Source organism: Melospiza georgiana, chromosome 18 (genome assembly GCF_028018845.1).
Source record: "Melospiza georgiana isolate bMelGeo1 chromosome 18, bMelGeo1.pri, whole genome shotgun sequence".
NCBI classification, from domain to species: Eukaryota; Metazoa; Chordata; class Aves; order Passeriformes; family Passerellidae; genus Melospiza; species Melospiza georgiana.
The window spans coordinates 11458065-11471462 of record NC_080447.1 but is presented as its reverse complement, the minus strand read 5'-3'; the positions used below and the strand labels follow the sequence as shown (position 1 = coordinate 11471462).

The 13398-nt window shown below is 41.6% G+C and overlaps 1 protein-coding gene across 1 annotated transcript; it reads right to left on the bottom strand.

Moving 5' to 3' along the window:
- Positions 1–454: 454 nt before the first annotated feature.
- UPB1 (beta-ureidopropionase 1) lies at positions 455–13224 on the bottom strand. The gene is made up of 10 exons (XM_058037114.1): positions 13124–13224; positions 12281–12452; positions 10781–10868; positions 10011–10105; positions 9618–9779; positions 6550–6719; positions 5641–5722; positions 4782–4824; positions 3913–4067; positions 455–580 (listed from the first exon to the last, which is right to left on the bottom strand). The coding sequence occupies exons 1-10, from the start codon at positions 13222–13224 to the stop codon at positions 497–499; spliced, it is 1152 nt and encodes a 383-aa protein (XP_057893097.1). The 3' UTR covers positions 455–496.
- Between the last annotated feature and the right edge of the window lie 174 nt (positions 13225–13398).

Sequence of the window (13398 nt, the reverse complement as noted above, 5' to 3'; positions counted from 1 at the left end):
TGATCTTGACACAACTGGGATGTTTGGTACATTACTCAGCTATAACTGAATTGCATCAAGTAGTTTGTAAGCAGAAAAAGCAAACAAAACCCAGATGAAAACAATTTCTGCCTCATTTCTCCCTAAATTATGCATCTGGGCAGAGGGTAAAAACCAGAAAGCAGAAACAGATGCACAATGCAAAGCTTAAAAATGTAAAAATGTTCATGTCCTCTGAACTCATCCCATCAACTCTACCACAGTACACTGTATGTCTATCTCTAGAAAACACTGCATGTATCTCTAGCAAGGAACAACTTTAGACTCATTAGTGTAAATGACAAACACTTAAGAAACCATTTTCAATTATCTAACCTAACACAGTTCTGACTCCTATTATTTAAAATTGGTTACATGAAATTAAACTGAACATTAAAACAGCAACACTGTAAAGCTATAATCCAACAGTAACTTTGAATTTGTCTTGTAACATTTGAGTGTAATGAGATGCTCTCTCTTACTCTTTGATGATATTGGGAATAAAGAAAGGCTGGATTGCTTCAGCAAGCTTTTCTGCATACATTTCATATCTACCAGTCATCTGGAAAAGAAAAATCAAAGCTTCAGTTCTTTCAAGTAAGCTACAGAAGTACTTCAGTAGAAAATACTTCTATCTACTGGTTGGTTTTTCCTATGACAATATATGATTTCATTGTCCCAAACATCAAAACTATAATTTCCTCAAAATCAAGATCTCCAGTGCCTTAGCACAAACTTTTTTTATATAAAAGAACTTTTTTTTTTACAAAAACTTTTTTAAAATGAAAGAACTCATTATGTTGCCTAGGACTGTATGTCTACCCAAAAAAGAAGCATAGTTCCACCCTGAAAAGTCCAAGTTTTAAATGAACACTTTCCTATTTTGCAGCTCTCCTTCAGTGACAGTCATGTCCACTGACTTCCTACTTATTAAAGCTGTTCTGGACAGCTGAAAGTTGAATGTGAAAGGTGGACTTGCTTTCTTATGCATCAACAATTTTAAGTTATGTCAGTGAAGGCAGAGGAGTGTCTCTGTAATTAGGGCTCCATGTCATGACCTTGACAACTAAAGAACCCTGGGTTTCTCTTATTTCACCCATTAATAATACAAAATATCAATGGTTTGGGCAACAGAGCAAGTGCTGGAAGTGCTGCAATGCAGCACCTGAGGTAGTGCCATCGTCCTCTTTTGAGTGCACAACCCACAATATTGGCTCTGAGAGAGGCAAATCACATCTTTATTTAATTTGTTTAACCCCTTTGCTGCCCTAAGTTTAGCAAAGACATTCTACTGAATGTCCCTTTCAGGCATCACTGGGTGCAAACTGCAGATACCAGCAGGTTAATTCGGTTCCTGTAAAGTGGGTGAGAAAACCTGTGACCACTGTTCCTCATTCCCCTCAGCAAGAACCACCTCTGGCCTGGCCACAGCTGAGAGGAAAAGGAAACAGCTCTCCCCTGTCACATAAACAGAACCACAGCTGTGCCTGAAGGGCCAAAACCCAACAATAGCACTCCAAACCATCAACATGAAATAAAGGTGCTGAAAGCACAGGAGTTGAAGACAACAAAAACACACAATTCTACACAAATCAGCCTAAGGGCAGTGTTTTGCTTTTCCTGTTTGTTTTTCCCAATCACTACAAGTGCTTTTGTTCAGATACCCCTGCTAAGGGGGCAGAGGCAATGCTCCATGTGCTTCCTGACACACCAAGCCTCTGCTCTGCACTGAGGAAGGGCCTCAGACTCGTGGCAAAGCAAAACGAAATGCGTGCCTGATGTGAAAAGCTAAAAATCTTTCAGCACAACTTAATTCCATTATGGCAACAACCACATGCCTACCACAGGCATCTGTAAAACAACAAATGCAATTCTGGTCCAGAAGATGACCTGAAATTACTTCTTGGTTTTAGTCCCTATGTATGGATTAGCAATATTAAAAAAGAAATTGTGCTGTAGATAAGAAATTACTATTTTTTAATTAGAAAGCTTATTCAGCATTTCAAATCCAGAGAGTTTTCATTTTTATGTCAAACTGACATCAAAACACATCAAAATTGAATATTGCACCACACTGTAATGAACAACAGACAAATAAAGCAGCTCTATAAAATAAATGTCTGCTTGCAGTAGCATGATGTTCAAAAACTGACACTCCTTGCAAATTATTACTTATTTTAAAAACTAGGTGATCACTGAAGAACCTACGTGTATTGTACAGCTGCTGGCCAGGAGTTCTGGTCTATTTTTTCAGGATTCAAATCATGCTGATCTTAAGAGTGACTAGGAAAAACTTCTAGTCTTTAGCAGTACTGAGAACTGGAACAAATGATGTGGCTCCACAGAAGCAAACAAGATGTTTTCTTCATCAACAAAGCCTATTTCCAGAGTTGCCACTTTTTTTCTTTTTTTATTCCAACAGGATCTTTGTGTGGCCTGTTGTAAACTTGATCAGAATAAAAAAGGAACTAGAGTGTCTTTTGTGTAAAAAAAATTAATCTGCTCACTCCACTAAATCAGTATATAATACAGCACCCACACAGCTTGCAGTGGCACAACTGAAGGGTTAGCAAGCTGCTGTGCTGAAGCAGCCATTTCTTCAACCAGCACTGCTGCTGGACAAATTAAATCCAATTATGCCCTCTGGAAAGATGAACCCAATTAACTTTACCTCAGAATACAAAAAAATAGTAATAAATAAGGTTTGTTAAAGCCATGTGGAGTGGCTTGCAGCTATCTTAATCTGATTTAGATAAATTCAAACATGTGTTAAGATGCTTCAGACACGAATATATACAGTACACAGCTCTTTCTCTGTAGTTTCAACATATCCACAAATTCAGGAAGTTAACGTTGCAAGAATTTTGCCTTCAGAAAGTTCTCAAGTTTGTGGGTTTGGGTTTTCACTAAATTTCACCAGAAGTGACAATTAAGGCCTTTAAGAATATATACCATGTTAGATAGATCCACTGAGCCTGGCTCAGCTCAGCACAAATGGCTGCATTCACTGCACAAGGAAAGCAAAACTCTTCCCCAGCAATCCTCAGAGCTGCTGGCAGTCCACATTAAGGTCCTCAGGCTAGAGTTTTCATCTGAAAGCTACTGGCCTAGCTTCCCTGAATTTAGCTACTCCTTTTCCAAATCCATTTATGCTTTTGGCCTCTATAACTTCCTGTTAAATTACTTCAACAATTTAAGCTCTGAACTGCTAAAAAAAATTAAAAAGAAAGGCTGCCTTTTAACTATTGTAACATCACAGAATTGTGGAAACCCAGGGCACTGGGAATATTTCTGTGTCTGCTCTGGGGTGCCCTGACCCCCAGGGGAGCTCTGACTTTGACCCTCATCCATGGAGAAAGTTTCCCAGACTTCAAGATAGACTGGAATCCATAAAAGTGTGAAAGAGATTATAGAGAGCAGTGTAGGTGTGTCACTTGGTGAGAAATTGAGGTTTTGGGGTTTTTAGTGTGTTGTGGATGGAAGCAAGATGAAGAGAACAGGGTGTCAGCCTGGGTTTCTTCATGTTTCTTCTTCCTTCTTCATGGGTTTGGGTGGCAGTTTGTAACTGGGGAGAAAAGTCTGCCCTGGGGGCTCTTTAGGATCAGTTATTGGGTTAAAAGGGAAAATAATCAAGGTGTCAGTTCTTAATTGGAGAGTTCAGTCTTAAAATACCTTGTAACAAGAAACTGTTGGCCATTTTTGCCTTCTAATGAAACCTGCCCAACTCACAGCCGTGAGACTGTTTTACTGATAAGAAATAATAAACACCTGAGTCCCAACATGAACTACTGTCTCAAGTGCCTTCAATCCAGACCCAGGGAAACAACAACCACAGAGAGCCATTACCAAAGCTTGTTTGTTCTAATATTGTATTTCCTTCATAGTCAGGCTTACCTTGAAGTTCCATTTGTCACTGACTTGCCTGCAGAGGTTCAAGTCCATCTCTACCACCAGCAGCCCATCCTGAGTGCGAGACAGCCCCGGGGTCCTGCTGCCGTCCGGCGCAGCCACGTAACTCGAGCCATAGAAATGGCCCAGCTCGTGGTGGGCTTAGAGAGATTGTTAAAAAGCATCAATTGCCATCTGCAAACAGGTTTGTACTTAACATGCAGTGTCCCCTAAAACCTGACTCCATTTCTTGGGGACTCACTGTCCTTTAGGCAAGATAATCATCTCCAAGAGTCACAGCTTGATCCTAAAATAACTGCAGTTTTGGCCAGTTATAATTTTCATGCAGACTACATCGTGAAGTTATCAGGAAAATCACCCTGCACTGCCTTTCAAATAATGCACCATTATTAATTCCCATTATTTATTCCCATCATTGCTTTTCACTTTGCTTTTAAATGAATTCTAATTGTCGAATTATACATTTTCAAACCAGCTGACAGAGATACACCCATTCTATTTTCAATAAAAGGTCAGAGGTGGAAACACTGGGATTTGAGGCACAGAAAAGATGTTAATTCCTATTGCACAACTCTTGAGTTGTGCCAAAAATCAATCCCATTTGTTGTACTACTAAGCCATGGATTCCACTGACCTTTCTCATGCAGCTGCTAAAAACACTTTGCTCCAGAACTGGCTAAAAAAGGCTCAGGCACACTCTGGATGGAGCCACAAGCAGCCACAGTTTTCACAGCATAAATTACTGTGTTTCAACATATAAGTACATACAAGAAAATCTCATATTCCTCATTGATAATTCTCTTTAACTTCCAGCAAATCTGGGAACTGGTAGTGAATGTGATTTCTGAACATACCTTTTCCACCATCTCCAGAAGTAAAGGCATTCTTGTAGTATTCCTGTGAAATAAGAGGAATCCATAGGTGGCAGTATAATTCCGTTTCATTCAAGAAATCCTTGCTAGTCTATCATATTTTGGGAGTTTATATAAATCTACAAATATTTTTTTCTGGCACACAATCAGCACTGTCTAAAGGGAGTCATCAGAGGGGCCTAGTTTCTGTGATGGATAGCACAGAACACAAGGTCTTTCTTTATCACTGCCTGTTGTTCATACACTTCAGGAACATGCCTTGTATCCATTTCACAAATTTAAAGAGGCAAAAGAGGAGATATTTAACCAAACATATCTTTTCAGATCACAAAAAAGGCAAACATATTCACATAGCAGCAAGGACAATTCTGGATTTCTGCAGGGAATCTGATTTTAAAAATATACATACTGTGTAATTGGGCTAGTCTGAAGGTAAGAATGACTTATTGCACGCACTAATTAATTTCATTATAGAATTTTACAGTCCAGAAAGAGATAGCAGCTGTACAACAGCCACAAGTTGTGTACTGTTGACTTAAGGATATATGAATTTTTCAGTCATTTTGGCTAAAAGAATACTGATTTCACAGAGAAACTGGGAGAGTTAGCAAAAGGGTGGGTGCCTATTACAAAGATTCAATTCAAGAACAGGAAACAGCTGCAACCAAAAAGTAGGCTGCAGCAACAGAGGCAGCTCTCAATCTCCTCATCACTGTCCATCTTCAAATCACACCATAAACCCCAGAACAGTGGTTACCCAGCAGGGGAACCCATGCTGCCTTGAACAAACCCCTGCTCAAGGCCTGAATGATGGAATGAATGAGGCAAGGAGGATACAAACCGTTCCAACTCTGTTGATGGGGCACGTGAAGCAGTGGTTGGCTATGGCAGCGTTCCTGGCTTCGATCGGCCACAGCGCCTCGCTGCAAACACACACACAGAGAGAGGTGTTAATTCACTGCACACAGAGAAAATTGTTCATTAACTGACACTCCAGGGCTGCATCTACACTCTGCCTCACACTGCACATTTTCTGTCCAAGCAGCCACAGTTAGCTTCTAGGAAATCAAGTCAGTCGGGTGCAATTAATGTTAATGTGCAGAAGATTAATCTCAAGGGACATTTACACTGGTCCAGTCTGGTTCAAGAGGTCTGATAATCATAAAATTGCCAACAGTTTAAAAAAAAAATCTGAGAAAAGGGTATCTCAGCTTGGTTCTGAAAACTGCAATTTCATACCACACTCCTTAGGTGGACAATGCAAGCTGGTATAATAAGCCTGAAAATGACCACTACCTATTGTATAGCAAAAATATTACATAAAAAATCTAAATAAACTCTCAAGTTTTCAGAGCACCAGCTGTCTCAAAGACAGGAGAGCTGCTGATGTACAATAAAGTTCTCAAAGAGAATCAGTTACTGGGAGGAGACTGAAAGCCCCAAAATTGCTGGTGGAGGAACTGAAGCCATCCTGCTGATTTTATGCCTCCAAAGGTAGGTGTATATATATATATATATATATATATATATAGGTATTTCTCTCTTGGGCGAGAAACAGACCTCCAAGAGCTTATGAGACCTGGCTCAAGGAGGCTCCTATCACTGAGGAGAATGCAGGCTCCTTTTCGAAGGCAAAACAAGGAGATGACATTCCAAGACCTCAGCAAGGTGCCTTTAGGCCCCAGTGAGGGGCTCAGAGGTTCAGCTAAGCCAGAGAGGGAGCAATGGCACAGCCCAGTTTGTGTTTTACCTGAGTGACCCTATAGTGGCTGAAGGGTTAAAGATGATCTCTGCTCCATTCATGCTGTACATGAGCCAGTTCAGAGGGTGGTGGCGCCCATAGCAGATGTTCACAGCAATTGTCCCAAACTGCGTCTGAAACACTGCGTGTCCTGTATTTCCTTCCATATAGTAAGTGGACTACAAACAAACAAAAAAAAAAAACAAAGGAAAAAATCCAATCAAACAACAAAATCCACAAAGGCAGACTTCTTAAAAACGTGCAAAGAATTACCTCCAACTAAAAAAGCTTTTTAATTTGTAGATGGAAGGCTGAGTATAATATGATGAGATTTACAAAATCACTTAGGCAGTGGCAAAGATGGATACAGAAATGCCAAGGCAGCAGCAGGAGTGTGTAGTCACTGAAATTACACTCTTACACCTCCTTTCAAACAAAGGAACTTCTTTTATGTAGCAGGCATATGCACCTCCAAAATGTGCTGAAGGCACCATCACCAGGTTCAGACAGGGACAAAGACAGTGGTAAAGACCCACAGACAAGGAGACAAGACATGCCACCCAACATTGCTTATACAATGCTGAGGATCCCAAGGGAGCACAGAGGCTGCAGTGGCCAGGCTGATTCCTGACAGTATCCTCTGGTGCAAGGGACACAATCCAGCACCCTGAGCCAACAGGACACGTCTCTCATCCCAGAAGGAAGGTGTGCTGTAAAGCAGACCCCTCTTTATTGAAATTATCTGTTCTTGTAACCACCACTGCCATTGGTCCTGGAGGAAGTGGAAACACCTGAGGGCTGGTCAAAGCAAGCAGGTCCAGCTGGGGAGCAAACCTGGGCCCCTGTAAGTGTGGGCCAGTGGCATGAGAGATACAGGGAGGTCACCCTCTGAAACCAGGGCTACAGGTTCAGTATGTCCAGTGAAATATTCATCTCATGTTTCTTGTTTATTATCAGTTCTCAGTCCCTTGGGCAGTGATTTGATCTCCTTTCATGTCTGTAGACAGCAGACCACATGGTGGGTGCTCACACAAGTCTTTTTCAAAACAATTCTGCTGTTTGAATGTATTTCCATTTTTTATTCTATTCTCAGTTTCATTTCTTACAACAGCAGAAGAAAAACAAGAATGCTGTTGCTTCAGGGAATTCATCAGTTCCTATTTCTTTATTTCACACCAGAGGTCACAATCCTCTCCACAGCAATAAACTGTGATGTCTCAAGAAGGATTGATTTTTGTTTGTAAGGCCTCCCACACATGGCTGAATAGGCCACAGACCAACCTCTCTGCCCTTTCCATTTAGTTCTTACTGATTCACTGGGCACGACTTTAACAAGGCTCCTTTCCCATCTGCCCTACAGAGACAACCCACAAGAAACAATTTCAAATTCGATATTTCCTTGAGGTTTAACTTTGTTGATAAAGAAAACAACATTAAAGTAACACAGATGAATATAATCCCTTCCTGTAGCCTGGGTGGTTTCTGAAGTTGCTTTATCAGAATTGTTCAGTTCAGAAGAGTGGACTTAATGCTTTGCTACCAAAGCCAGCTGCAGACAGTGCTGTCTTGGGTAAGCACTACTTGATTCTGTAACAAGTAGACACAAGAAGTGCCAGATCATTCTAGTATATCTGGAAGCTATAAACAGATAGTTTTGTAGTAATTCTGGCATTTAGGATTCTAAGAACAACTTCTTTTAGCAACTATGCAAAACTCCTAGTGAAATTCTATTTATACTTCACATGAGAAAGTAAAAAGTCTTTCTTTTTTTAGGTGTCTCTCATTACAGTTTCATAGCTGGAAACAGTGAGTTTCTTGGAATCTGTTGATTCTCCATTAAACACTGTCAGGAAAACTGAAAGACATCATATCTTAGCACAAGCAACAGGAATTTATTTTTTGTTAGATTACATAAAGAACAAATAAAAAAATGTGGAAAGTAACCAATGGATTTGTTAGTTACTACTTTTGCTAGCTAAAGGACAGACCTGATAAAATAATATTAAATATCAGAGTAAGTGTTAAAAACACAAGGTAAGGCTGGTGACTGACAGGTTGTGCCAGAAATTCATCGTGTAGAACTCTATTAACAACCTCCTCTGGAGAAACTCAAACCAGCCTGATCGGGTCTGGGAGCAAGGTCAAAGCTTCCAGAGGTCTTTGAACACAAAGTTTTGACACCCAAAAGAACTTTTTACATTAATAAAAAAGTTCTGAAGCCTCAGTTTGATGCCTGGAGCAGTCAGACAGGGAACAAAAGCTACTGCAGGTATACAGCAGCCTCCAGTGCTTAGCAGAAATGCCTCTGTTAATTACTCACTTTAGCTGACAAGGAGAGATTTAGTTAGGTAAGACAATGTATTTTTAGACTTCAGTTAATTTTTAATCCTGATCTTTCTGCATGTGATAATTGTTTGGATGAATAAACACATTTCAGATGTACCAGTCACTGCCTTTAGTGCCAGTTCAGTTTGTGATCCTGGAGGATGGCCCAAAACCTGCTGGGGGCTTCAGCTGCAATAATGCCATTAGTAAACAGGAGATGCCATAAAGCAGCCACTCAGTCAGAGGCACAATGAATTAAGGGATTCTGCTCGAATAAGCACAAGCAAAAGAACTGTCATTGCCAAGACAACCTCCCAGAGAAACAGAAAGGCTGCAAGTAATGTTCATGCTTGAACCATGAAACAATTGCCCTGCAAATTAAAGTAAGTTCAATGTGCACACATGACCAAAGTACCCAAGCCAATCGTGCACAACAAACATAACACAGCTGTAACTTAAACAATCCTTTTATTAAAGGATAGTGGTACTTCTGAAGTTTCACTGGGCCAAGGAAGAGCACCTAACAAGATTTAATGTTATTCTTCCTTTAAGACTCATCACTCTCACAAAAATTAATCCTTCTTGATAAATTAACTATCAGTTCACCTCAGAAAAACTGATTTGACAGCAAGTGACCACATTTTCTAGAAACACATTGCATTTCCTGTCACCGTGACTCTGACACAACACATGCTGGCACAAACAGAGCTGCAAGGTAAGACTGACCTGTTTGTCACAACACTGCACCTTACCTCATTGAAATCTCCAACCCTTGGAATGTGATTTTTCCTGCTTTTGCCAAGAAGTGCTCCAGAATTAGAAATGACCACTGCAGTATTCCAGAGAACTCCACCGTGCAGTTCATCTCGCTCCAGGATTGGAGACACCACAACCATGTTGTACTTCTTTGCAAGCTGCACAAATAAACACAATTCTTCTATCAGACACCAGCCTGCAGCACCCCAGAATGACAGACACCACAGCCAGCTGAAAACAGCTAATTAAAATAAAAGAAATGTTAAATAACACATGTACAAGTCAGAAATACAGCAAATTCTGCCTGCCCATTCACTGATATATTGTCTTTTCCTTCAAATTATGTCAGTTGGTCATTTTTTTTTTTGTTTGCTTGCTTGGTTTTTTACCTCTTGACAGAACTTGGTTGTTGGCCCATCCTCTGCTGACTCAGCAAATTCAGTCCAAGGAAGTTTCTCTCTTGTACAAAAAGCAAAGGGCATGGCTGGAAAACACCAAAGCAAGGTAAATGTACAAAAATGTTCATGTCACTCAAGAAATAATTGATATTTGCATGAATACAGATAAAAAAATTAAACACTTAAGAATGATTCAACTGTTTTCCTTCTTTAATGGCAAAAGCTATTAAAAATATTTTTAGCCAGGGCAAGGAGCTTTGAGCTCACACAGGGCAAACCAGAAGAGAATGGATGCATTTAGTGAAGCCTCAGAGGGGTAAAAAGACAAAATATCCCAGTAATTGGTGTACACTGTGAACAACCTGCCTTCACAAACATTTCATGGCCTTCACTTGCCATGAAAGTGAAGGGGTTTGCCTCAATTAAGCCTCAGACGCCACATGTAAATTAAAAACAATTTTTAAATTTGAATACCTATCTAGAAAAAAACCCCAAAGTTTTAAGAGAAAAATAATGAGGAAAGCATCATAAAGGATGCCATGAAGGAGCTCCAAATACCACATGGCAGTCTTCAATACAACAGACCCCTCATATATCTTCCACACAGTTCTGCTACCTCAGACTCTTTGGCTTTTCCTTTAGGAAGCAAATCACTGCAGTCAATTGTTGGGAGATTTCTGGTGTTCATTTACAGCACAGCTGCTAAAACAGAGGGCACTGGAACATCTGAGAGCGCAGAGGGCAGCACAGGGAATACTCACTCCACGCCTCCTGGAAGCACACGATGTTGACCCCACACATGGCAGCCACTCCCACCATCTCCTCGATGCGTCTGTGCAGCGCAGCCACCTGGCGGTGACAAATGTCACACCGGTAAATTGTCACACCGTTAAAAATCCACGTGCTTAACGCACCTCCGTGCCACTGCTGCTTTACACCCCGTGCTCACACCCATTGCTTTCAGGGGGAGCAACTCAGCTATCATCCCTGAACACTGATAATACAGCCAGATTTAGATTTTTAAAAGCATTTAGATGCTGAGAATAGAAGAAGCATTCCCATGGGATTCTAATTCCACGGTTGCAACATTTATATAGCTGGAAATTCAGTGCTGCCTGACTCGCAAAAAGCTGAAAATCTAAACAGAATTAATAAAAACTATAATTTTGCTGCTCATTGTAAGCAATCTACAGGATGATGTTAAGCCCTCTGTCCTAAGAGCTCAATAATTATTACCAAGAAAAATCATCAAAGTATTTATGAATTAGTTTTCTAGAATATTCCATGTAAAGATAAGCACAGGTGTAGTACTTTGCATTGCTACTTTCAGGTTTCAAAAAAAATTACTAAAAACTAAACTACAGTGACCTATGACATCAAAAACTGTACATTGATTTACAGAAACAGTTAACTAGTTATTCATAAGGTAAAATCATTAATACAGCTGGTACTTTATTCAACAGCTGTTACAAAGAATCCCCAACTTGATCTGTTCACTGAATTAATGACTTGCATCTGTGATGGGAAATCTTTCCAAAACAAACTACTTCAGAAGTGTTCTGTCCTGTCCCTGTACAAAACTACTCCAGGAGGTTTTATAAATGCATTATTTTCTTTCCTTTTTTTAAAGCTACTCTCGGGAGACTATTTCTATACAGATTTGTCACTTCAGCGCTGCTGTGTCCAAGATATTAAGAGATGATGGTTTCAGAATAATTAATGTTGGAATAGACCTTTAAGATCATCAACCAAGTCCAGCCATTAACCCAGCACTGCCAAGTCACCACTAAACCATGTTATCTTGTAATAAGATTTCACTGCTGTACAAAGAATAATGAACACAGCTTTATTAATCTGTTTCCTCTAATGGATTTTCCTGTAATGGAACATTTCTCAATTAAAACAAGAACTGCACCTGTGGTTTCCACTGGTTGCCATCCCTTTTGATTTCGTGTAAATGACTTTGTGTTTCATCTCAGAGGCAAAGGACTTCCATGTGTAAAATGAGCTACTAATATTTAGCTTTGGAAAAACTGCAAGCAGGTTGGGTGTGCTAGGTAAATACAAGAGGTGTTTCTGAGAAACAAAACTAAACGTGTCACTCAAATTTCTTACAGAATGCTCTACTGCAGTAGTGATGGGTCCTGTACTGCCAGACAATCATTAAGACATTTCATGCTAAGTTCCTAAAATCAACAATTGAACTGTGTTATGTTTCAATCCAGCAGAAGAGGAGATAAAAACAGTCCCAGTCTGTGTACCTGGACTGCCACTGCTGTGTCTGTGGGAAGAGGAAGTTTATTCTGTATCAGTCCCACTCGAACAATTCGTGGCCTTCTCAATTGCTCCAGAGCAGCTTCAAATCCATAGCCCTGTAGTTCAAAATCTTTTTCCTGAGCTGCTGACAGCGCAGCAGTTGGCAAATCAAGTTTTCTGGATTGAACAGGAAACAAAGACATTTCAAGATGAGATGCTCTCTTTTTCTGTTGAGAATGCAGTGGACCAAGGGAATGACAATTCTGCCTTACCCTGCAGAGACACCCAAGCTCCCATGCCCCTTGTCACCAATGTCACCATGACAGCCGGGGCACAGGCAGAGCCCAGCTCCTGTGCTGATTCCCTCTTGTTCACCTCTACTTCACCCCTCATCGCCCACTTGTCCTCCTGTCATCACTCAGTGTCCTCCAGACATTGACTCCTTGCTGCAGCAATCAAGGAGTACACACACAAACTTCCACCTGCCATACCTGGATTACAAACACTTTCCCTCCCATGCCCTTCCCTCAAGTTTAATCCCTACTCTTCACGCTCCATCGCCCCGGTATCACTATTCCCGTCATGTCTTCCATCCCTGTCCGACATCTTCTCACACTGCCCTGCTCCCCACACCTGGATCACCTCCAAAATCCCCCAGTCACCTCACTGCAGCACCACCAGCCCTACTTTTCCTTTTTCCCCTCAGCCCAGCCCTGTGTCTCGCACACCCCCCCTCATAACTGCCTCCCTCCCCTCACACCGGGGCTGGGCATCCCCGCGGAGGCCGCCGAGAGGAGGGGCGGACGGAAACCCGCAGAGCGAGGGGCGAGCCCGTCCTGGTGGCGCACCTGGGCTCGCCCCCATAAAGGATCCGCTTCACCTCGGCGAGTTCCCCGGGCGGGATGTGCCGCTCCAGGCACAGCTCCAGCGACTCCAGCTCTGCCGCCATGGCGGAGCCCGAGCGCGCGCAGCCCCTCAGGCGTTGGGTGGCCCCTGCACTTTGCCCCGGGCGGCCCCGTCGGCCACGCCTCGCTCCCCTCACGGGTTTTGGCGGGACGGTCCCTCAGGGACGGGGTGGGGGGAGGGAAGAGGGAGAGCGCAGGACTTGTAAATGTTCGTAGTG

Coding starts and splice junctions, on each gene's coding strand:
- UPB1 (XM_058037114.1), bottom strand. CDS start 13,224: ATGGCGGCAGAGCTGGAGTCGCTGGAGCTGTGCCTGGAGCGGCACATC. Junction 10,106..10,780: donor GTGCTTCCAGGAGGCGTGGA/GTGAGTATTCCC, acceptor GGTGTTTTCCAG/CCATGCCCTTTGCTTTTTGT. Junction 581..3,912: donor GTGACAAATGGAACTTCAAG/GTAAGCCTGACT, acceptor TTTCTTTTCCAG/ATGACTGGTAGATATGAAAT.